General features: G+C 38.7%; 1 protein-coding gene across 2 annotated transcripts in view; it reads left to right on the top strand.

Annotated features, from left to right (window-relative positions):
• pak2b (p21 protein (Cdc42/Rac)-activated kinase 2b) overlaps positions 1-22219 on the top strand; it is a 31991-nt gene extending 9772 nt beyond the window's left edge. The window contains exons 4-15 of one of the 2 annotated variants that reach the window (XM_005170360.5): positions 237-384; positions 1714-1745; positions 6410-6547; positions 7736-7874; positions 7960-8023; positions 8199-8247; positions 8331-8443; positions 11013-11130; positions 12620-12719; positions 16490-16686; positions 18286-18423; positions 21185-22219. In XM_005170360.5, coding sequence (XP_005170417.1) covers positions 237-384; positions 1714-1745; positions 6410-6547; positions 7736-7874; positions 7960-8023; positions 8199-8247; positions 8331-8443; positions 11013-11130; positions 12620-12719; positions 16490-16686; positions 18286-18423; positions 21185-21271 — 1323 coding nt within the window. In that variant the 3' untranslated portion in view covers positions 21272-22219. 2 annotated transcript variants of the gene reach the window in all.
• Positions 22220-25277: the final 3058 nt, after the last annotated feature.

The raw sequence follows: 25277 nt of genomic DNA, 5'->3' as shown, positions 1-25277 counted from the left end.
CTTTAATACTTCCAAACACAGACATTTAAAAAAAAAAAAGCTCAAAATATCTTATGTTGTCATGAGATTTCCATTAATATATATTTAGCTTTATATATAGCTTTATATATAGCTTTAATGTTGGTGAAAAATCTCAGTGTGCACAGAAGGACACACATAGAGAAAAATGCGTGCTTTTAAATAAAAACGTATGTCCTGAATCTCCAGTTTCTGACGTTTGTTTTTTGGGTGTGAAGGGAATGCCGGAGCAGTGGGCTCGATTACTGCAGACCTCCAACATCACCAAGTCGGAGCAGAAGAAAAACCCGCAGGCCGTTCTAGACGTGCTCAAGTTTTACGACTCCACAGGCAACGGCAGACAGAAGTACCTCAGTTTCTCCTCAGGTCCGTATATAACCACACTATGGTCATTATATGTGTATACGTACACAAAGCAGAAGGAATAAGTATTGAACGCGTCACCATTTTTCTCAGAAGACATGTTTCTAAAGGTGCTGTTGACTTAAAATATTCACCGGAAACAACCAAAGCAATCCATATATGCAAAGAAAACTAAACTAGGAGCGGTTTATTCATAAACTAATTTCGAGAGGATCACGTGCTTTTAATCAACACGGCTGGCTCCTTATCAGCTCTGTAATCAGCCCTATTAGATGATTACGGAAGCATTATAAATAACCTGAGTTTTTCACTCCAGTTATCGTTGTCTTGAAGCCCCTCCCCCTTTTTTCTGATTGGGCGACATGGTGGCCCAGTGGCTAGCACTGTTGCCTCACAGCAAGAACACCGCCGGTCCAACCTATCGGGCCGGTTGGTGTTTCTGTGCGGAGTTTACATGTTCTCCCCGTGTTTGCGTGGGTTTCCCCCGGGTTCCCCGGTTCCCTCCCACCGTCCAAAAACATAAACCATAGCTAATCGACTAAAACAAATCATCACCCAGTACAACCTTAGTTTACACTTCTCACGGTGACAAGCAGAGGAGTTCTCGAGACCTACCTGACCTCGGACTCCCCGCTAGATACTCTAGAGTGCTTACAAATGTCTGTCTGTCTGTCTGATCATCCATCCTTCTCTCTATCTCTGTCTGTCTGTCTATCTATCTGTCTGTCTGTCTCTGTCTGTCTGTCTGATCATCCATCCTTCTCTATCTCTATATATCTGTCTGTCTCTGTCTTTGTCTGTCTCTGTCTGTCTGTCTGATCATCCATCCTTCTCTCTATATCTGTCTCTATCTATCTATCTATCTATCTATCTATCTATCTATCTATCTATCTATCTATCTATCTATCTATCTATCTATCTATCTATCTATCTATCCATCTATCCATCCATCCATCCATCCATCCATCCGTCCGTCTGTCTGTCTGTGTCTGTCTGTCTGATCATCCATCTATCTATCTATCCATCTATCTATCTATCTATCTATCTATCTATCTATCTATCTATCTATCTATCTATCTATCTATCTATCTATCTATCTATCTATCTATCTATCTATCTATCTATCTATCTATCTATCTATCTATCTATCTTGTCTATCTATCTGTCTATCTATCTGTCTATCAGTCTGTCTGTCTGTCTGTCTGATCATCCATCCTTCTCTCTATCTCTATATCTGTCTATCCGTCTGTCCATCTATCCATCCATCTCTCTATCAGTCTGTCTGTCTATCGTACATGTACTGACTGCTGGTCTCCTCTCGTTCATCTGCAGAGAAGGACAGCTTTCCCTCCGGTGAACAGTCGGTACGTATCATTTATTGTTTATTTTCTGCTTTTGCACTTTCCATTTGAATTCTGCTTTCATTTGATAAAATGAAGACAATTTGACTTGACAATTCTCAGTTTCTGATCACATTTCTTCCTAATTTTACTTATTAGGATTGAACAAAAATGCCATTTATTTGCGTATTTCTTTTAGTTTTTTCAACAATGGTAAAGAGGTGCCTCTTTTCCAGACATGTTTACATTCATTTTTACACTGGACAAATGGTCACTATGTTTTTTTCCCCGAAGTTATAAAAAAAAAATTGTATTTGGTGGAATAACTCACTGGCCACTTTATTAGGTACACTTTACTAGTACTGGCTTGGCCCCCATTTTGCCTTCAGAACCATCTTAATCCTTCGTGGCAGAGATTCAACAAAGGACTGGAAATATTCCTCAGAGATTTTCCTCCATATTGACATGATAGCATCACGCAGTTACTGTGGAATTGTCGGCTGCACATCCGTGATGCCAATCTCCCGTTCACCACATCCCAAAGGTGCTCTATTGGATTGAGATCTGGTGACTGTGGAGGCCATTTGAGTACAGTGAACTTATTGTCATGTGCAAGAAACCAGTCTGAGATGATTGAGCTCTATGACATAGTGCGTTATCCTGCTGGAAAAGTAGCCATCAGAAGATGGAGACACTGTGCTCATAAAGGGATGGACATGGTCAGCAGCAATACTCAGGTATGCTGTGGGGTTGGCACGATGCTCAGTTGGTACTAATGGACCCAAAGAAAATCTCCCCCACACCATTACAGCACCACCACCAGCCTGAACCGTTGCTACAAGGCAGGATGGATCCATGCTTTCATGCTGTTGATGCCCAATTCTGACCCGAGCATCTGAATGTGTCAGCAGAAATGGAGACTCATCAGAGCAGCAACGTTTCTCCAATCTTCTATTGTCCAGTTTTGGTGAGGCTGTGTGAATTGTAGCCTCAGTTTCCTGTTCTTGGCTGACAGGAGCGGCACCCGGTGTGCTCTTCTGCTGCTGTAGCCCATCCGCCTCAAGGTTGGCCGTGTTGTGTGTTCAGAGATGCTCTTCTGCAGACCTTGGTTGTATCGAGTGCTTATTTAAGTCACTGTTGCCTTTCTATCAGCTGGAACCAGTCTCCTCTGACCTCTGGCATCAACAAGGCATTTGCATCTACAGAACTGAAGCTCACTGGATATTTTCTCTTCTTCAGACCATTCTCTGTAAACCCTAGAGATGGTCGTGCGTGAAAACCCCAGTAGATCAGTATTTTCTGAAATACTCAAGACCAGCCCGTGTGCCACCAATAACCACGCCTAGTTCAAAGTCACTTAAATCCCCTTTCTTCCCCATTCTGATGCTCGGTTTGAACCGCAGCAGATCGTCTTGACCATGTCTACATGCAAATAATGCGTTAAGTTGCTGCCATGCGATTGGCTGATTAGAAATTTGTGTTAACAAGCAGTTGGACAGGTGTACCTAATAAAGTGGCCAATATGAAATATTGTAATTCTGACCTATTTCCTATATGGAAAATAAATTAGGGTTTGGCTAAAATGTTTTGTTTTAAATATGTAATTTTAAAGTATTCAGTGTTTTATTTTGTAGTCATTAGCAGCTCTCTGCAATAAAATGAACATGGTTTTACTTGTTTTACACTTGACGTTTTTAACTCTTGATTCTTTATCTGGTGCGTTGACCTTTTCTATATCTTGCCCTGTGATCTGCACTCATTTGAATATTTTCGTTTTGATGTTTTTTTTTAATTTTGCATTGGAAAACAAAACCACAAAAGTTACTTCTCAAAGCCTCATGTTCCCTACACACCAAGGCATCGAGCTGAAAAGCTTTGAGGTTGTTTTTCTTTTCCCAAAAAGATGTGTCAAAATCAAATGTTAAAACTAATGTCAACTGACCAAGTCTCAAAGCTTCTTTTTGTGAGTTAAATTAACATTAGCAAAATAAATGTGAAATATTTATTAAATGCAAATTTTACTTTTTTTTTTTTTTTTTTGACAAATACAAAATAAAGCTACAAACAGCCTGAAACATAACAGCTTAACCAGGAATATACATGTGTCAATAGCCATAGAGTGCAGGTGTCAAGCTCAGTTCCTGGTGTGCCACAGCTCTGCACAGTTTAGTTCCAACCATAATTAAACACACCTGATCAAACTAATTGAGTGCTTCAGGATTGTTTGATACCTACAGATAAGTGTGCTGGAGCAGGCTGGAACTAAACTCTGTAGTTTGACACCTCTGCCATAGAGCACGGCAGGACCAGCAGAACATCTGGTGAAAACAGAATGCAAATAAATATCCATAATGACATATATCACTCTATCACAGAGACAATTATACTGTCCAGATGTTTGCAAAAAGCTATGGCATGTCACAAAAGAAAAACATTTATAAGAAGCCATGCTTATGAACTACAATGGAAACACAATTACTGAATAAATTCTTAATGCAAATCATATTTAAGTCTCTTTGATGTAAATTTTATAATTATATGATATGGCAGGGGTTCCTAAACTTTTCAGCCCGCAACCCCTAAAATGAGAATGCCAGTGACTCGTGACCCCCAATATTCTCTGAGGTGGTTATAAATACAGAAACCTTGTATGCAATGACGCGCACACACACACCAATAGACCCAAGTCTATTCTTTGTTTTTTTTTAATGTATGTCAGTGCTGTAAATGGGCTAGAAAGTTTAACCTGGTGTTAAAAAATCTGCTGCATCTGACAGTATTACTGTGTCTTTAGTATAATGCAGGGGTCAGCAATCCGCGGCTCTAGAGCCGCATGCGGCTCTTTAGCGCTGCCCTTGTGGCTCCCTGAAGTTTTTTCAAAAATGTTCAAAAAGATGGGGAAGGTTAGTATATATTTTTGTTTTAATATGATTTCTATAGGAGGACAAATGTTTTTAACGTTTTCAAATGCTGTAAAAGTGTGTAGAATTAATATTTAATTTCAACATTTCTGTCAACGAAGATTTGCGTCATAGCCTGCGACACACGTTTCTATCAGCAGAGCGGGATGCCAGGCAGGTGGCTGTTGTAAACAAACCGGGAGATAATAAAGCATGGAAAACCGTACACAGATGGTGACTACATGAAGGAGTCATTCATCAGCATATTAGAACACCTACAGTAATTGCAGAATTCAAAAACAAAACCAAGATAATAGAAAAAAATTAAGATATACCTCTCTCCGCTAAGCCGGTGAAGGAAAGGGCTATTAAAATGGCAGGTAACATCACCGATCAGCAAACCAAGGACATTAATTCAGTGCCAGCATACTCAATTGCCTGTGATGTGACCGATATTCAATGCGCTTTTATGCAGGTATGTGAACTCTGATGGGCCGCAAGAAGAAATGATCAAATTAATACCACTGAAAGACCAGAGGCTGTGCTGAAGTGTTTACATGACAACGAAATAAACACCAACCACCTGATTTCAGTGGCTATTTAATCATGAAGGCTCATTATGTATTTGTAGCCAACTTAGTCATTTTTATAGTAGGCTAATATAGCTAATATAGATACATACAGCATGTGTTTCCTTTATTATAAGGCTTTACATTTTTTGCGGCTCCAAACATATTTGTTTTTTGTTTTTTTTTGGTTCAATATGGCTCTTTCAACATTTTGGGTTGCCGACCCCTGGTATAATGTAATTACCAGAGAAGTCGCAATCCAATAGAACTAGTAACTGTAAGCTACTATAGTAACTATATAGTTTATAGTAACTATAAACAACTATTTTTTTTCTCATCAGTAGGTTATTGATAAAATACAGTAAGTCTTAAGGTTTAATAAAAATGAATTGATTTTTGAAAATCACCAGGCGACCCCCCCCTTCATTGTCCGCGACCCCTCGGGGGGGTCCCAACCCCCACTTTGAGAACCTCTGTGATATGGCGCCACAGCCAAATTACCCCCCAGCCCAAGACTGGTTACTCACTGAAGCTAAGCAGGGCTGAGCCTGGTTAGTATCTGGATGGGAGATCACATGGGAAAACTAGGTTGCTATTGGAAGTGGTGTTAGTGAGGCCAGCAGGGGGCGCTCAACCTTAGGTCTGTGTGAGTCCTAATGCCCCAATATAGTGAAGGGTACGTTATGCTGTAGGTGAGTGCCGTCTTTCGGATGAAACGTTAAACGGAGTTCCTGGCTGTCTGTGGTCATTAAAAACCCCATGGCACTACTTGTAAAGAGTAGGGGGGTAACCCCGGTGTAATGGCCAAATTTCCTCCATCAGCTCTTACCCATCATGGCCTCCCAATCATCCACATCCACCGAATTGGCTCTATCATCGTCTCTCCACTTCACCTATAGCTGGTGTGTGGTGAAGCACTGGCGCTGTTGTCCTGTGGCTGCCGGAGTATCATCCAAATGGGTGCTGCACTCTAGTGGTGGAGTGAAGAGACCCCCCCCCCCACCCCCCACCCCCCCTCTCAAGACTGTAAAGCGCTTTGGGTGTATGGCCATACTCGACAAATAAGCTATATAATGCACATTACATAATTTAAGTATTTATAAAAAATAATAGATAAATGTTTTTTACGATTTTTAGTTAGCTGGTGCAAATAATAAAAATGACTGATCATGCTCTTTTGTGAGTTATAATTACGCTTTTTCCTTCTGTGAAACCGAAGCCTGCAAAGAAAACTCCAGAGCCGTCGTCTCCAGTCAAAGCAGTGGATGATGAAGATAATGGTGAAGATGAAGACGATGATGATGATGAAGAAACGCCGCCGCCTGTCGTCGCACCCCGGCCTGAACACACTAAGAGCGTAAGAATTAAACTTTGTTAAAGGGGTCACATGATGCATTTGAATGAGTGGTCGAACTCATTCAGTAAGGTTTCATTAGTTGATGTATTTACTAACATGATCTAATAATGAACAATACTTATACGGCATTAATAAATCGTAGTTCAGCATTTACTAATGCATTAATAAAATACAAGTTCATGTTTTCAATTTAATTTTTTATTCAAATTCATATTTTCAAATATGGTAATGGCCGTAACCTTTCCATCACACTTGAGGTAGTTGGCCAATCACGACACGATAAATAGCTGGCCAATCACATTTTGTTAGAAGCTAATATATCAAATATGGTAAGCGCCGTAACCTTTTCATCACACGCTTGAGATATTCGGCCAGTCACGACACGATAGATAGCTGGTCAATCACATTGCGTTGGATTCTAATATTTTAAATATGGTAAACGGGCGTAACAATTCTGTCACACTTTAGATATTTGGCCAATCATGACGATCTAGATAGCTGACCAATCACATTTCGTTTGAAGCTGGTATCCGAAATATGATAAGGGGCTTAACCTTTCCATCACACGCTTGAGGTACTTGGCCAATCACCACACGTTAGATAGCTGGCCAATCACATTGCTGTAGAAGTTAATATTCCAAATATGGTAAGAGGTGTAACCTTTCTGTCACACTTGAGATATTTGGCCAATCATGACAAGCTAGATAGCTGGCCAATCAGATGCGTAAAGGGGCATGACCTTTCTATCTCAGTTTTCATAAGCTGTTTGGTCAATCACAACACAATTGATCACTGGCCAATCAGATCACTCAGTGCTTGTCAGAATGATGAGCTTTATAAAAATTGTGTGTTTCAGAAAGGTGCTGCAGAGACGAGCAACAATAGGGTTTGATTTGTAGAAAATATCCCATTTTTAAAACGTCCAACTTCGCATTACACCAAATACTATTTTTAATTCCAAATAATATTGTTTAACAACATCAAATGAGCCCTTTAAGTTTTTATTTTTAGCTACTTCCTCCAACAAGAGGTAAATAAACTCCGATCGATATGCTTGTTCCACCTTGCTCTTAATAACATGGACACGTGTACATGTAATTACTGCAATAATTTAATCTTGGCATAACTATGCAAAACACGAATAAACCTTAAGTGTGAGTTTAGTGATAGTAACGCTTGATATTTCAGGTATACACTCGACCGTCGGTCATCGACCCACTCCCCCCGCCGGTGACGTCTCCAGAAAGTGACGCAGCGTCGAAGGCCACTGACCGACAGAGACCCAAAAAGGGCAAGATGACGGACGAGGAGATCATGGACAAGCTCAGTACGTCTCCTATAATCAACTCTCTCTGCTGTTGTTCACCGTTTCTACGAGACTCAAATTAGGTTTAATCTTTGTTCACCCTCAGGAACCATAGTCAGCATTGGAGACCCCAAAAAGAAATACACACGATACGAGAAGATCGGACAAGGGTAGGTTTGGGGATTTTTTTGCAATGTTAATACTGTTGTAGACAAAATTATTAATTATTATTATTAATAATATTGAAATATTTTTTCTTCTAAAAGGAAAGTCTTGTTTCTGTTAGTTTGGCTGTAACGAATTTTTTAGGATAATTCACACATGAATAATTTGTGTTTTTCGCAGAGCGTCAGGAACCGTGTTCACCGCAATAGACGTCGCCACTGGACAGGAGGTGCTGAACGAGACACAGATGATATGTAAAATTGTTTTTTTCTTGCTTTCTCATCATCATTAATGTGTTTGTTTGTATTTCAGGTGGCCATCAAACAGATCAACCTGCAGAAACAGCCCAAGAAAGAGCTGATCATCAACGAGATCCTCGTCATGAAGGAGCTGAAGAATCCAAACATCGTCAACTTCTTAGACAGGTAACCGCTCGAGTACAGATTGACTGTGAGAAATGTGTTTTATTTATAAAAGCACACGTTGACTTTAGATGACGGCACTATTAAAAATGATTTTTTTTATTCTATGATTGTTTTTTTGTTGTTGTTTTTTTAAGTTAAATCAGGTTAAAAAATGTTTCTACAATATATTCAGCCTTTTACCATATCTAACAGACTCCAGGCAGTGATTTTTGTCAAGTTGTATATGTAAAATTTTATTTAGTTTATTTAATATTTGGGCGAACAAACCATGTTTATTCTAGGAAATCATGTATTTATTTTTGTTTTAAACAAAAAAAATTATTTAAGTTGGCGCCAGAGGTGTAGTGGTTAGTGCGTCGACACATGCACTCCGGTGCTCGCAGCAACCCGGGTTCGATTCCGCCTTGCGGTCCTTGCCGATCCTTCCCCTCTCTCTGCTCCCCATGCTTTACTGTCAATTCTCTCTTCTGTCCTATCAAAAATAAAGGTGAAACCCCCCCCAAAAAATGTATTATTTACTTGTATAAAGAAAAAACTCACTTCTTTTTGTTCCCTTGTTAACAAAACAATGTTGTTCTTGTTCAGAAAAATGCGTCCTTAAGATTTTTTTAGATATTTGCACTAGAAACAAAACAAAAAGCATTTCATTGCAGTGTAATTCTTATATTCATTTATACACGGGGTGTCTGTGGGGTCTTAAAATGTCTTAAATTTTAAAAACAAAAAGTCTTAAATTCACTGAAATATTGTGTTGTAGGTCTTAAATCATTTCAAACCGGTCTGAATTTTAATCTGTCAATTTACAGTTAAACAATTGGGCAAACACCCATCCTATCACCAGCAATGCATCTCAATAAAACTAATAACAAAAGTTTATTAACTCTATTTGCCAATATGGATTTATTTTCTATACAATAACATATAGTTTTTATGTTTTAACCGGGCCATTAGAAACACTAGTGTTTAACCCTGTGTAAGTCTGAATATTAATTTGTAATGGTCTTAAAGTCTTGAATTTGACTGATGAAAACTCTGCATGTATGAACACAGCATTTGTTGTCTTGAGCACATTAAATGGAAACTGGTCAGTGTTTGCAGATTATTCTCCACAGTTTTGCATGTAATGATGCTTCTGAGGCCGTACTCACACTAGGTACAGTTGCCTCGAACCGGGCCAAAGCACGTTTGTCCCCCCTCCCGTCTCCCCCGACAGCCCGCGCTCACACCATATCGGGCCTCGGCACGCTTACGTCATCGCTGCTGCGCTGTTCAGAAGCGCTCTCTATGGCAAGCCTTTTTAGCATTTAAATCTTTGTTCTGACTCCATAAATATATTTAGAGATATCTCTAATTATATTTTGACTAGTCATAATTATAATTCGACTAGTCAGAATAACAATTAGAGATATCTGCAATTACAATTGTACTAGTACGAAATCAGATTGGAGATATCTGCAAATATATTATGACTAGTCATATTCCTCCATTGACTTCCATTGAAAAATATTTGCAGATATCTCTAAATGAGTTTTGACTCGTCACAATTGTAATTAGAGATATCTCTGAGTTTTTACTAGTCATAATACATTTGAAGATGTCTTTAACTCGTCATATTTAGAGATATTTACAAATATATTTGAAGATCTCTAATTAATTTACTAATAGTCAAATTACAGTTGTAGATATCTTGAATTGGATTTTTGACAAGTCAAAACTCAGAGATATCTGCAAATATTTTTAATGGAAGTCAATGGAGGAATATGACTAGTCATAATATATTTGCAGATATCTCCAATCTGATTTCGTACTAGTACAATTGTAATTGCAGATATCTCTAATTGTCATTCTGACAGTCGAATTATAATTATGACTAGTCAAAATATAATTAGAGATATCTCTAAATACATTTATGGATAGTCAGAACAAGGTTTAAATGCTAAAACGGCTTGCCATACGCTCTCACTCAGCAGCACAGAGGAGATTTCTCTAGTTATATCGTTTCAGTCGTTTGATATGACGTCAAATATTTCGCCAAACAGTTCTTAGGGATGCAATGACACGCAGTCAGATATTTCGCCGAACAGATCCGCCACTTTTGGCGCTCATAAACAATCATTAAGCTCTCGTGCTGCAGGAATAAGGAGGTCTGCTGAAGGTGCAGCTGTCGTGCAGTGAGGGGTTTGCGTCTTTAATAAACGACGGCAGTTAGCGTTCACTGAACAGTAAGAATGATTAATAAATCCATATCAAACAGTCCCTTAAAAGTCACGTCTCGCTTTCGGTTTCGGGCTTTGGCGCGTTTTGCGCTCACACACAAGCGTACCGCGCCAAAGCCCAAGTGTACCGCGCTCAGACACACCTCTTCCAACCGGGCCAGGGCCGGCCAAGTGAACCGTGCTTGAGCGCGATTCAGCGCACTCACACTTCACAAACAATCCGGGAAACGGGCCTGGGCACGGTACGGATGGCATAGTGTGAGTAGGCCCTGAGAGAGTTAAGTGTGTGTGTGTGTGTGTGTGTGTGTGTGTGTGTGTGTGTGTGTGTGTGTGCGTGTGTGTGTGTGCTGCAGTTTTCTTGTAGGTGAGGAGCTGTTTGTGGTGATGGAGTATTTGGCCGGCGGGTCGCTCACCGATGTCGTAACTGAGACCTGCATGGATGAAGCTCAGATCGCCGCTGTGTGCAGAGAGGTGTGCTTTACTCAATTTTCCCATTTAACTCACGAAAAACTCATCTTATATCTTATATGAAGCCTTATATGACCATATACAGTTAGCAAAGATAATTAAGGCAGTTATTTGCCCTCCTGTGAAATATTTATTCTTTTCAAATATTTCTCAAGTGATTTTTAATGGCGCAAGGAGATTTTCCAGAGTATTTCCAATAATACTTTTTTCTTTAAGAGAAAGGCTTATTAGTTTTATTTTGACTGGATTAAAAGTAAAATAAAAATATATATTTCTTTAAAGCTATTTTACGGTCAATATTATTAGCCCCCTTAAGCAATATTTGTTTTGGGTGGTCTACAGACCAAACCACTGTTATACAATGACTTGCCTAATTACCCTAATTTGACCCTAATTAACCCAGTTAAGCCTCTAAATGTCTCTTTAAGCTGAATCTTGGAGAATATCCAGTCAAATATTATGTGCTGTCATCATGGCAAAGATAAAACAAATCAGTTATTAGAGATGAGTTATTAAAACTATTATTCTGGAGGAATCTTTGAGTTATATCATTGAATATTAAACTAAAACAACATGTATGGCTCATTATCAGTGTTATTATTTGTATATTTGTTTTGTACTATGAATAATACAAGGCAATAGTTCTGATTGTAAATGATATATATGGCATATTTAGTTGACAGCAGTGAAAATTTGGTCTGTGGACAGGATGAACATGTACCTTTCTCTAATCAGTCCACCTTCACTGTCTTTCCCACATCTGAGAAAGTTGCAGTGTGGAGCCCCAAAGAAGTGCACCACCCAGACTGCTGCATGCCCAGAGTGAAGCATGGGGTTTGGTCTGGGCTGCAGTATCATTCCCTTGGCCCAATACTTGTGCTAGACACTGTAATCAAACACTGTATCTTGAAGCAGGTGCCCTGTATCAGGATGATAATGCACCAATACACACATCAACCCTGGTGACAGAGTGGTTTGATGAACATGAAAGTGAAGTTGAACATCTCCCGTGGCCTGCACAGTCACCAGATCTAAATATTATTGAGCCACTTTGGGGTGTTTTGGAGGAGTCAGGAAATGTTTTCCCCCAGCAGCATCACGTAGTGACCTGAACACTACTCTGCAAGACGAATGGCTCAAACTCCCTCTGGCCACTGTGCAGAACTTGTATTCCGAAGACGGTTTGATGCTGTATTGCTGCAAATGGGGGCTCTACACCATACTAATGAATTACTGTGATCTAAAACCAGGCCTTTCAGTTTCGTTGTCCAACCCCTGTATGTATGTATGCATGTATGTATGTATGTACGTACTATTAATTGATTGAATTTACAGAAGTAATACTACAATATTGTGATATCGTTATTGTGATACAAGATTACTTATATCATGATATGTTTTTTTTGTAATGTCGCCAAACCTAGTATGTGTTAACAGGAAGCAACCATGCTGCTTAACTAAACACTTCCTCTTGTTTGTTGTTATCTTTCAGTGTTTGCAGGCGCTGGAGTTTCTTCATGCTAATCAGGTCATTCATCGAGACATCAAGAGCGACAACGTGCTTCTAGGAATGGACGGTTCTGTCAAACTCAGTATGTTCTGCTTGCTTATTGAATAATAACCACAAAAAAATAATTGCTTACATTTATATAGCGCTTTTCTAGGTAATCAAAGCATTTTACACAATATTGATTGGAAATCTCTTCATCTACACCACCAAAAAAAAGGACAAAGATGCTGATTGTAGTTTAACGCTGTAACTTACTGAATAGTTTCCTTCATACCTGGCTTTGATAGGCGTCATGTTGGGTTTGGTGAACAGTTGCGCTCTTGTAAGACAGAAGTAGGTGCATATAAGGCCATTAAGGTGCATTCACTATAGATGTGCTAGCAAAACATTGACAGATTTGAGTGAGTAAAGGGATTGATTCTCATCTGAAAGCTGAATATACATTTGAAGAATTTTGGGAGGTGTTTAAAGTGGTCATATTTTGGAGTAATTGACTGTTTTCGACCCTCATTGGAATGCTTTGGTTGAGTGGATGTGGCCGAATGTAAAGTCAGAAGTAAACACCCACTGCTGTGATTGGCTGACCGTTTTGCATATTAACAGGGCTAAACAGGCAGTGAAGTATAAGTGGCTGTCAATTTTCTGTGGAGGCGGCGCTTATTCACCTTATTGCATCATAGAATAATTCAGGAGTGGCCAAACTTGGTCCTGGTTAGCCGGTGTCCCGGAGAGTTTAGCTCCAACCCTAATCACACACACCTGAACCAGCTAATCGAGCTCTTACTAGATATACTAGATACCTCCAGTCAGGTGTGTTGAAGCAAGCTGCAACTAAACTCAGCAGGACGCCGACCCTCCAGAACTGAGTTTGGACACCCCTGGAGTAGATAATTCCAGAACGTGTTTATTTTCCTTCCATATACGCTGAATTTATAGCATGTGTCAAACTCAGTTCCTGGAGGGCTGCAGCTCTGCACAGTTTAGTTATAACCCTGTTTCAACACACTGGCTGTTTCTCAATATGCGTTCCTCAGCGGTCTTGCGTCCTCGTGTTCTTGTGGCTGCTTAACGTCATCGTGTTCTCGTAACGTCATCATCAGCTGCCAAAGTTCAGTTCCAATACTCAAGACCGCAAGAACATAGGATTGAGGATGCACCGATGCAGACTTGAGCATCGATCTCGCACTAGAAGTCCCAGAAATCATTGCGACTGGAGGTGGGAATCGCAGCATTTTATTTCTAATTATTATTAATGTTCAGAGATGTCACTTATTTACCTAAATGAAACGGTGAAAGTAAATATTACAGTGGGCATCTTAATCAACGAATAAACACATTAGGGCTGTTTGTTTCCTAAAATTCGTATTAAAATCAGTATTTTGAAAAGGGGAAAAACAATAAGTCGTTGTATGAATGCTGTAATGTTTAAATAACTGAACAATTAAAACGCGTGAAGGTCATGTGACCATCAGGAAGAACGCAGCATCTTATTCCTCACAGGACACGATCTCTGTACTCGTGGTCTCCTGAGTTCATTCTTCCGAGGACACCTGGCAAGACCGGTCTCCACACGAACGCAAGTCCGTTCTCTGCGTTCTTGGAATTGAGAAACAGCCACTCACCTGTAGGTTTCAAACTAGCCTGAAGGACTCAATTAGTTAGATCAGATGTGTTTAATTAGTAAGGGTGTCACGATCCTCCAAATCTCGATTCGATTACATTTTCAATTCTAAAGGCACGATTCGATTTTCGATTATAAATAATTAATTAATTAATGACGAATTAATTATTTGTAGCCTACCGTTTAAACTACCTGACCTGCATGGTCATTGTTTTACCCATAAACAAATCATACAGTACATGAATAAAGGTAAGATACACACATAATTAGCACCTGTCAATCACTTTTTCTGCGGGACTCGTGAATAGGCAGTGATCTGTGTCGTTATAATGGCGTCGGTAAAAAAGACGCACAACCATCAGGAACCAGCCAACAGTATCTGAGGTGTTCGCTAAAATGACTAAGTACAAGTGAGTGAAAGATTGAAGCAGTCCTCTGACTGCCTGGACCCGCTGTTAGTGCGTCTGTGTGGTCACGTGATGTTTCAGAGGTAGAGAGGAAGGAGGGCTGCTCAGAAATGCTACACACCACTGTGGATGTCAAATCGTTGTCGTTCTAAAATGCCATTTAAAAACAAAGACAGTGTAAACAGGGCCTGAGTGTGTACTTTTCGCGAGCTGATTTGCAACGGGGGCGGGCGGAGGATCGCGATGCTGGTGTTGTCTATCGGACAAACCGTACGTAAAACGTACATAGCAGAGCTTGCAAAACTGTGTTGTTTTTTTTGACGACAACACGAACGTTGTCAGCATAACTCACTGGAAATCCAAAATGCTTCCACACCGGTGACTTCATTGAAAGAGGAGAGGGTTTAAGCTCTGTCGACGGGTCTCCTGCGTCTGCAGTTTATCAAGCACTTCAACAAGCCTGTTTTTTTCCCGCTTGGCAAGCCAAGCTGACGTGACATGGGGGCGTGGCAGCATCGACGATTCTATTTTTTGATTCGATAATCGAAATTGAGCATAAATTTCTATCGATTTCGATTTAAAATCGAAATCGTGACACCCCTATTAATTAGGGTTGAAGCTAAACTGTGCAGAGCTGCAGCCCTCCAGGAACTGGATTTGTGGCCTGTAATTTAAAGGAACCACTACAGTGTTGAGTTCTAAATCTTACAGGATGAGTTTGTAGTACTACAGACTCTTATTTGACAAAAGATCAAGGGGATTTTGGTTTCGCCGTTCGCAAACCTTTTGATGCTTCTCATTAAGTTCACGCTCTTTCCTTCAGACACACTCTTTATGTCTAAGTCTGAGTAGAGAATTGGAGAGTAGAAACAGAGTTGCACAATGCTGTACATTATCTAATAAGATCAAAAGAATAAAACAACATACAATCAGTAAATATAAAACCTATAAAGAAGCAACCAAGTGCAAATAACTCTGGTATCAAATGTCTTTTGTAAAAGGTCAAGTTTCAGTTTCCCTCTGTGGAGATTATCCTTAACATATCTGTATGAAGTAGACTCTTCTCCAATTTGGGGCCAAGAATGGCAAAGGATCTCCATTTTCTCTTTAATTTTGTTCTGGGAAACTTTAACAATTTCTGACTTGATGGCTTTTAGCAAGTAGCAAATATGTTAAGTCACAAGTTGAGATGAATAATAAGCTGTCCGAGCAGTTAAACCCTTAAATACAAAGAGTTTCATTTTGAACTCTATTCTAAGACATCCTCACAACCAGTGCAGAGAGAGTAAGACAAGTGCCAATGAGAAGTCTAGCAGTTGTGTTTTGGATTACTTGTAGGCGATTTATATGGGATTGACCAATAAATGTATGAATTGAGTTGCAGTAGTCCAGACACAAAGATATTAATGCATGTATTCCTCTCTCTAACTCAGCAGGGGTTAAAAAAGCCTTACACTTGGACCAGTATATACAAAAAACCAAAGGTCTTGCTCATTTAAAATTGTGTAAATTATGAAATGGTGTTTTTGTACTGTCCACGTACATTACCAAGAGCTGAAATGTTAGTGGAAAATGGCCGTCTATGAATTTCAGTACAGATTGGTACCAAACTCAATATTTTTGACAACCCTGCTTCAAATATAAGAAAAAAAACTGAATCACAGATCCTATTACTGATCCCCAACGCATAAGCTCTTTATTGTCTGGATTTGATCTGAAATGCCTGAATTTGTCTTATTTTGACTCCTCGAGTCTTCAATAAAATGAAACAAACCAGGTCTAGACATGTCTTTAACAGTCTTCGTTTTGTGTCTTGCTTCGCAGCGGACTTCGGTTTCTGTGCCCAGATCACTCCCGAACAGAGTAAGAGGAGCACGATGGTGGGTACGCCGTACTGGATGGCTCCGGAAGTGGTGACGCGCAAAGCCTACGGACCCAAAGTGGACATCTGGTCATTGGGCATCATGGCTATCGAGATGGTGGAGGGAGAGCCGCCGTATCTCAATGAGAATCCACTGAGGGTACATTTCTGTCAGCGCTTCTTCATCAAGAGTTTCAATAGGAGTGGACGACTTGTTTATTTTTTATAATATTATTTTCTTTCTTTTTTCCACACATGTATTCCAATTCTGGTTCCTGCAACACATTTAAATAGAAATGTTGGGGCAGAAGCAATTTAGGGCTAGTAATCAAGCAGATTAAGGTGAAATAATTATTTGAAACGGGTGATGCCAACAGGTGGTTTTAGTTATTATTATATGGTAAAAAGCAGCATCCAAGAAAGTCTAGTTCTTTAGGAGCAAAGATGGATCGAGGATCACCAGTTTGCCCACAAATACCTGAGAAAATTATTGAAATGTTTAAAAACAATGTTCCTCAAAGAAAGAGAGGAAGACATTTGGATATTTCACCTTCAACAGAGCATAACATCACTAAAAGATTCAAACAATCTGTAGGAATTTCTGTGCTTAAGGACAATGGTGTAAGCCTAAGCTGACCTACCGTGATCTCCGATCCCTCAAGCGGTGCTGCATCAAGAAGCTTCATTCATCTCCAAGCCAGATCAGCACATGGGCAAACCTTTGTCAAGTACCACAATATGTAGTTGCATCAACAAATGTTAGTGAAAACTGTACTGTGCCAAAAGGAAGCCCTATGTTAACAGTGTCCTGAATCGTCGTTGACGTGTGCTCAGAGGCATCTGGAATTACCCATTACATAGTGGAAATGTATACTGTGGTAAGATGAATCAGTATTTCAGGTGTTTTTTGGGAGAAATGGATGCCGTGTGCTCCGGATCAAAAAAGAAAACCATCATCCAGACTTACCAGCAACAAGTCCAAAAGTCAGCGTCTGTCATGGTATGGGGTTGTGTCAGTGCCCTTGGCAAAGGTAACTTGCACTTCTGTGATGCTCTATTATTGCTAAAAAGTACATAGAGTTTTTAGAGCACAATATGCTGCCTTCTTTTCAACAAGACAATGCAAAACCACATTCTGCACAGTCCTGGCTGAGGAGGACGAGGATACAGGTACTTTACTGGCCTGCCTGCAGTTCTGACCTGTGTCCAATAGAGAATTTTTGGAGCATTTTGAAGTGCAAAATGCAACAACGAAAACCCGGTACTGTTGCCCATCTCAAGACTTGTTTGCCGGAAGAATGGGACAAATCTGCACCTGAAACACTTCATCACGTGTTGTCTTTAGTCCCTAAACGTCTTTTAAGTGTTGTAAAAAGGAATGGGAACATTACACAGTGGTAAATGCTTTACTGGTCCAACTTTTTTTGAAATGTGTTGGAAGAGCCCAAATTGAAATATATGTTTATTTTAAAAAATCTAAATCATGAGGAGCACAATAAATAAGGTTTGTGGTATTGTCTGCAATGGAACAGACGTCAAAGTAAATTTAGAAATCACTACTTTATTATTAGCATTTTCTATACTGTTCCTACTCTTTCTGATTTGAGGTTTTAAAAACTAGCCTAGTGTTGTTAAAATCTCAGAATCAAACCCAGAGAGAATCATCCTGGATTCTGAGAAACAGTTCACGAATCGTCACAGTTGTTGATGATGTAATTGCTGTAAATGATGTAAAAACCCCAAACCTATCATCCTTAAGGCGCTGTACCTGATTGCAACCAATGGCACTCCAGAGTTGCAGAGTCCCGAAAAGTTGTCGCCAATCTTCCGAGACTTCCTAGGTCGCTGTCTGGAAATGGACGTCGAGAAGAGAGGTGGAAGCAAAGAGCTTTTGCAGGTAAACAAAATACCCAGCAATTAAGCAATACCATGTTAGGCTTAATGACAGTTTCTTGTGTCAAGCTTTTAGTATGATATTGATATAGTACATGTTACAATATGATATACTCAGGGGTGGAAAGTAACAAATGACAGAAAACAATTACAAATGTCACTGATGAGAAAATAAGGGATGTTTACTGTATGATGACTGAAGTCTCCAAATGGCCTTCAACAATTATGAAATGCGCTACAGAATGTTACGTTTTCACACACACTCACAAATTGCATGTAAACACATTTGCAGTGTAATACTCGATATTCTTGGGTACTTTTAAAAGGGCTACTTTTTAACCATTTTTTTAGTAATATTTACAACAGATACTTTTACTCAAACTACAATTTTGGGCAAGTAATGGTACTTTTACTTGAGTATGATTTTACAGTGCTCCTTCCACCGCTGGATATACTGTAATATCATGACATTGACCTCTGTTGCAAAAAAAAAAGTTACTTTAACAGGTATTATAACAAAACATGCTTGCTGTATTGCTTTGTGTATGTACATGTTCAGAGTAAACGATTGTTTTAACCCAATTTAATTGCCAAGGAGTTATAAAGTGTAAAACACTTTACAGCAATGTCTCATTAGTAAATGCTAGTTTATTAAGTAGTCAGATTTGTTACCGCTACTATGGAAATATTAGTTACATAAATACAACAGTATTTTATTAGTTATTAAATAGTTAAAGGATTACGAGCAGATTTTGACTACAATATAAACACATTAATGTATTATAACCTTAAGTATATCCAAACTCAAATTAAATTTTTATTTGTCACATACAGGCATACATTGTTTAAGCAGCCACAAAGAGCTTAGATTGACCAAGAGGCGACACTCAATAGAACGTTCCATTGCAACAGCAGCGCCCAGCAACAGCCCCGGATTCCGCCATTTAGGATTAAAAGCGATCGGCCGTCCATTGGATCTCAATACAGTCGCGATGGCAAGCAGCTGCTTTGTTTTTTATTTATTTATTTAAAAAGTGCATTTAAGCTGAGATATAACCTGAAAGACGACAATACAACACTTACTATCACAATCATCAGCACTTTTAATAGTTTATTTTACAGACTTAAGCCTGATTTATACTTCTGCGTCAGGTGACCGGCGTAACCCCCGGCGCATGCAAGGCGCGTGGCTGTGCATTTATACTTCTGCGCGCTGTCTCTGTTGGTCTGCATTAACACTTCCGAAACGCTAGTGGGCAGTGAGGTGTAAATGTTCCTCTGTGTCGAGTTTCTTCTCTGCTTTTTTGCTTTTCCTGAACACTTCCGAAATGTACAAGTGGCTCAAACTCGCTCATTTTGAGGCAGGAACCGGCGGATGTGCAACAACTTTAACTATGAGGTAAACACAAAACAAAACTTTGCATCCGGAGCTCCTTCACGGGACTCCACACTTGCAAACAATCGCTCGCGCCATTCGCGCGGCTCTCGGTCCCGCCCAGACTCGTCAGCGCTACCAAGCCGACCAATCACAGAGCTTACGCTACGCGTCGTTGCAACGTGTAGTTACATTTTTTTAAAGAGCACGTCAGTGACGGCGACGGCCACGGCGAAGGGCTATGCGTCAGCGCCGTAGCATACGCCGGCGTTTGACGCAGAAGTATAAATCAGCCTTTATAATATGCTGTTGTTCTATTGGAGTTTTCATTCCAAAATGACCCTCTAGTGGCTGTTTCCCAAATTACACTAGAGTGTCGCCTCTTGGTCATTCTAAGCTCTTTGGCAGCCACCAGTGACCCTAAAAAACTAAAATAATTTAAACAAGAATCTAAATGATGGAATACAGTAATTAAACACACAGAAGGTTTTGATATAGAAATGAATAGCATAGCTATAGTAGATTTAACAAAATCTAAAAAAGCTTAGCTATACAATCAAACATAGAAAACACAGAAAAAACTGCCCAGAGAGGAAGAGTGTGTATCGCACTAATGTACAATAGCCCTCAATAGTCACAGAATTGTGTCGATCGATATTTTTACGTCTATTAGGCCGTTAGCATACGAAAATGTTCACGTTTGAACTATTAAGCTAACTATGTACTTCTCCAAGCTGTCACAAACACCACTGCAAATGCAGTCTGAACATTCTCCAGCACTCTAAAACGTTTAATATTAATTATTGGTATTTATTTTATTTTATATTGGTATTTAATTATTGTATTGTGCATGTTCACGATCATGATATATTGAATTGTTGCATAAAAACCTGCAGTTTCGCACAATTATTCACCCTCCTGTGCATTTGGTTTCTCAAATATTTCCCAGATGATGTTGAACAGATTCAGGAATTTTTCACAGTATTTCCTCTAATGTTTTTTCTTCTGGAGACAGTCTGATTTGTTTTATTTCGGCTACAGTAAAAGCAGTTTTTATTTGTTTTGAAACCATTTTAAGGTCAAGAATATTAGCCCTCTTAAGCAAGATTAGTTTTGGATTGTCTCCAGAACAAACCACTGTTAAACAAAGACTTGCTAAATTACCCTAACTTTACCCTAGTGAGCCTAGTTAAGCCTTTAAATGTCACTTTAAGCATCTTGAAGAATATCTAGTCAAATATTACGTACAAAGGTAAAAGAATTCAGTTATTAGAAATGAGTTAATAAAACTGTCATGTTTAGAAATGTGTTTTCTGTTGAACAGAACTGTATGTCTCTTATACATAATGTGTTATTTGTTTAATTGATCAAATCCCACTGTCGTCTTCAGCATCCCTTCCTGAAGTTGGCCAAACCTCTCTCCAGTCTCACTCCTCTAATTCTGGCCGCCAAGGACGCCATGAAGAACAACCGCTAGCATCCCGCTAGGAACGAGCTGTGCTCGCGAGCGCAGCGGACTGCTGAACACTCTCGAAAAAAAAAATCTGTGCCAGGTGTTTTTACCAAGTGTGTCAACAACATATCTGTGTTGCCAAAACAAAAACTCCAAGCATTTCATTTTGGGTCTTTGCCTGTTTTTAAACCTATATTGACCGCTGTGGTATTTGGAGGGCCATTAGACGGTCCTCCCCATCTCATTTAGATTCTTGTGGGACTTTGTCTGTGTTTTACGTATGAACTCTTCCACTCTTTTTGGCTTCTGTAGACCTCGCATCTTCCATGATTGACGACCGGATCAGTTATGGCGAATTCAGATGCAGCTGGAGACGTTGTTTTGCTAGTCTTTCTGTAGCCAGAATCACGACTGAAAACTGTGTAGCCTACTCCTGTTCTTGACCCGAAGGGAAGAGCACTTTACCAATACACGCCAACTGCGAGCAGTGAATGATTTTTTGTAGTCACTCGTGCCTTTGTTGTTATTCCAGCAAACACCTTTATATACTCTGTCAGAAACAAGCAGATTATTTTGCCATCGAACTTCCTCTAACCTGAGACGTGACGAAACTTTTCATGTGATGAAGTTGTATGTATAGGATGACGTACTCCGAAGAAGCGTAGCATTTCAGTTGACGTAGTTAGCAATGAAACAGGGATGCGTACTGTAGATTAGATTATTGTGTATGTTTGTGTACATGAACACTCTTCTGTTGTCCTTTTAGTAACGGTTTAAGTAAATGCGGTTGTCATGATGTAAGAATTGATGACTATTTTTATGCTTGTCGGTCTCACTCGTTTTGCAAGTAAAATCCGGACTCCTGCAAACTCTGTGAACAATCCATGGTCATTGCAACGTCTGTGTACATCTCTTGTTCTTCATTAAAAGAGGACTTGAAACTTGACATCAGAATAAACTTTCATGAGTTAATGGGGTCGTTCCTGTTATGCCGTGACATTTATAGTAATTGTGCCATGCTTCTGTAAATTAATGAGTTTTTTTTAAAGAGCGTAAACACTCATTCATTATAACTTGATTAATTTGCACATTACTCTGAGTGCTTGACTTTTTTAACATTTGTGTTTGTGTGTGTGTGGAGGGTTTTTGGTAGTAAATATCACATCAAAGTAGTATTCGTGAGATGATCAGTACTTGTTCAGGTCTATGTGGTGTGTTTCCCGTCAAAGGTGATTTCACTTCCTGCTTCTGAGAGGTAAATATAATACACTTTTCTTGTCTTATTTGCAAATATCTCCTTAAACCATGGTGAAATCATTTTCAGTTTTGATCAAATGGGGTTTTTAAATAATCAAACAATCCTTGTTTGTCATGTTGGGGATGTTTTCATGCACTCTGGGGTGATTTTGAGTCTTAATTTGGCCACAACTTTCTCTGTTTTCTTAGCAAATGAAATGTTTGTTGGTGATATCTTATTTTGACACATTTTGGGAAAATGCTTTGAACATTTTGAAAAATCCAATGCACTCTGGGCACTACCCTTTCATTATGTTTGTGGCTGTTTTTGCCCCATTGACTTCATTATAATGACATTTTTGATTGCAAAGCCATGACACAATATAATCATGCATTCTTAAGAGGTAAAATATCCTTTTTTCTGTTGCTTTTTCTGTTGCAGTACAAAAAAGTTTAGTTTCTGCCTTCTATATAGAATATAGTGTGTGTGAGACCTTTGCACACTTATTTTGATGGCTGATAAAATCTAAATATGCAGCTCAGCTCTCAGAACATAGTATAAATATATAAGTGTATTCATGCACACACACTCCATAAAACTCCGTATAAAAGCTAGAAACTTTTTTTGCACAGTTAATGGTATCAGCTGATGATCATTTTACTTTTCTTATTTGCAAATATCTCCTGAAACCATGGTGAAATAATATTCAATTTAGATCAAATGGGGAAACAAAAGGTTTATATATAATCAAAGAACCCTTGTGTGTGCTGTTTGGGATGTTTTCATGCACTCAGGGGTCATTTTTAAGTCTTAATTCCGCCACAACTTTGTTTTCTTAACAAATGGAATGATTTTTTGGTGAATATTTTGACATTATTTTGACATATTTTGGGAAGATGCTTTAAACATTTTTTTTTAAACCAATGCACTCTTGGCACTACCCTTTCATAACGTTTGTGACTGATTTTGCCCTATTGGCTTCATTATAATGACATTTTTCTGATTGCAAAGCCATGACACCATATAATACTGCGTTCTTGAGAGGTAAAATATGCTATATTTATTATTAATCAAACAATCCTTGTTTGTCATGTTGGGGATGTTTTCATGCACTCTGGGGTGATTTTGAGTCTTAATTTGGCCACAACTTTCTCTGTTTTCTTAGCAAATGAAATGTTTGTTGGTGATGTCTTATTTTAAAACATTTTGGGAAAATGCTTTGAACATTTTGAAAAATCCAATGCACTCTGGGCACTACCCTTTCATTATGTTTGTGGCTGTTTTTGCCCCATTGACTTCATTATAATGACATTTTTGATTGCAAAGCCATGACACCATATAATCATGCATTCTTAAGAGGTAAATATCATTTTTTTCTGTTGATTTTTCTGTTGCAGTGCAAAAAAGTTTAGTTTCTGCCTTCTATATAGAATATAGTGTGTGTGAGACCTGTGTGCACTTATTTTGATGGCTGATAAAATCTAAATATGCAGCTCAGCTCTCAGAACATAGTATAAATATATAAGTGTATTCATGCACACACACTCCATAAAACTCCGTATAAAAGCTAGAAACTTTTTTTGCACAGTTAATGGTACCAGCTGATGATCATTTTACTTTTCTTATTTGCAAATATCTCCTGAAACCATGGTGAAATAATATTCAATTTAGATCAAATGGGGAAACAAAAGGTTGAAAAATAATCAAACAACCCTTGTGTGTGCTGTTTGGGATGTTTTCATGCACTCAGGGGTCATTTTTAAGTCTTAATTCCGCCACAACTTTGTTTTCTTAACAAATGGAATGATTTTTTGGTGAATATTTTGACATATTTTGGGAAGATGCTTTAAACATTTTTTTTAAACCAATGCACTCTTGGCACTACCCTTTCATAACGTTTGTGACTGATTTTGCCCTATTGGCTTCATTATAATGACATTTTTCTGATTGCAAAGCCATGACACCATATAATCATGCGTTCTTGAGAGGTAAAATATGCTATATTTATTAATAATCAAACAATCCTTGTTTGTCATGTTGGGGATGTTTTCATGCACTCTGGGGTGATTTTGAGTCCTAATTTCAAATTGAATGATTTTTGGTGACATCTTATTTTGGGAAATGCTTTGAGCATTTTTTTTTTTATCCAATCCACTCTGGGCAAATTGACTAACCTTTTGTTATGTTTCTGGCTGTTTTTGCCCCATTGACTTCATTATAATGACATTTTTTGATTGCAAAGCCATGACACCATATAATCATGCATTCTTGAAAGGTAAAATATCATTTGTTTTCTGTTTATCTTCTGCTGTAGTACAAAAAAGCTAAGTTTCTGCCATTTATATAGAAAATAGTGTGTGTGAGACCTTAGCATACTTATTTTGATATGTCTGAGAAAATCTAAACGTGCATCTCAGCTCTCAGAACATAATAAATATATTAAGTGTATTTATGCACACTCTATAAAACTCCATATAAAAGCTAGAAACTTTTTTTGCATAGGCCTATCTAAAAGGTTAATGCAACCAACTGATGATCAACAGTAAAAATGATCAAATTTACCTCTTTCCTACAGGGAAAACCACCAGCAATCAAAAAATTTTAATTTAATTTTTTATTTTTTTTTAAATTACTTATTTTTTATTTAACTAGGTATGACTGTTTAGAACAGATTTTAATTACTTGCAAAAACAGACAGTCGAGCAATATTATTTACAAAAAAAAAATTATATTCAAAATTAAATATTAGATAGTGATTATTGTTTTATGAGCGGTATCCTTCTTCCCGCCGCT

The sequence above is a fragment of the Danio rerio genome, chromosome 22 (assembly GCF_049306965.1).
Source record: "Danio rerio strain Tuebingen ecotype United States chromosome 22, GRCz12tu, whole genome shotgun sequence".
In the NCBI taxonomy this organism is placed as follows: domain Eukaryota; kingdom Metazoa; phylum Chordata; class Actinopteri; order Cypriniformes; family Danionidae; genus Danio; species Danio rerio.
Note: the sequence above shows the minus strand (reverse complement) of the source record. Positions and strands in the feature narration are given on the sequence as shown.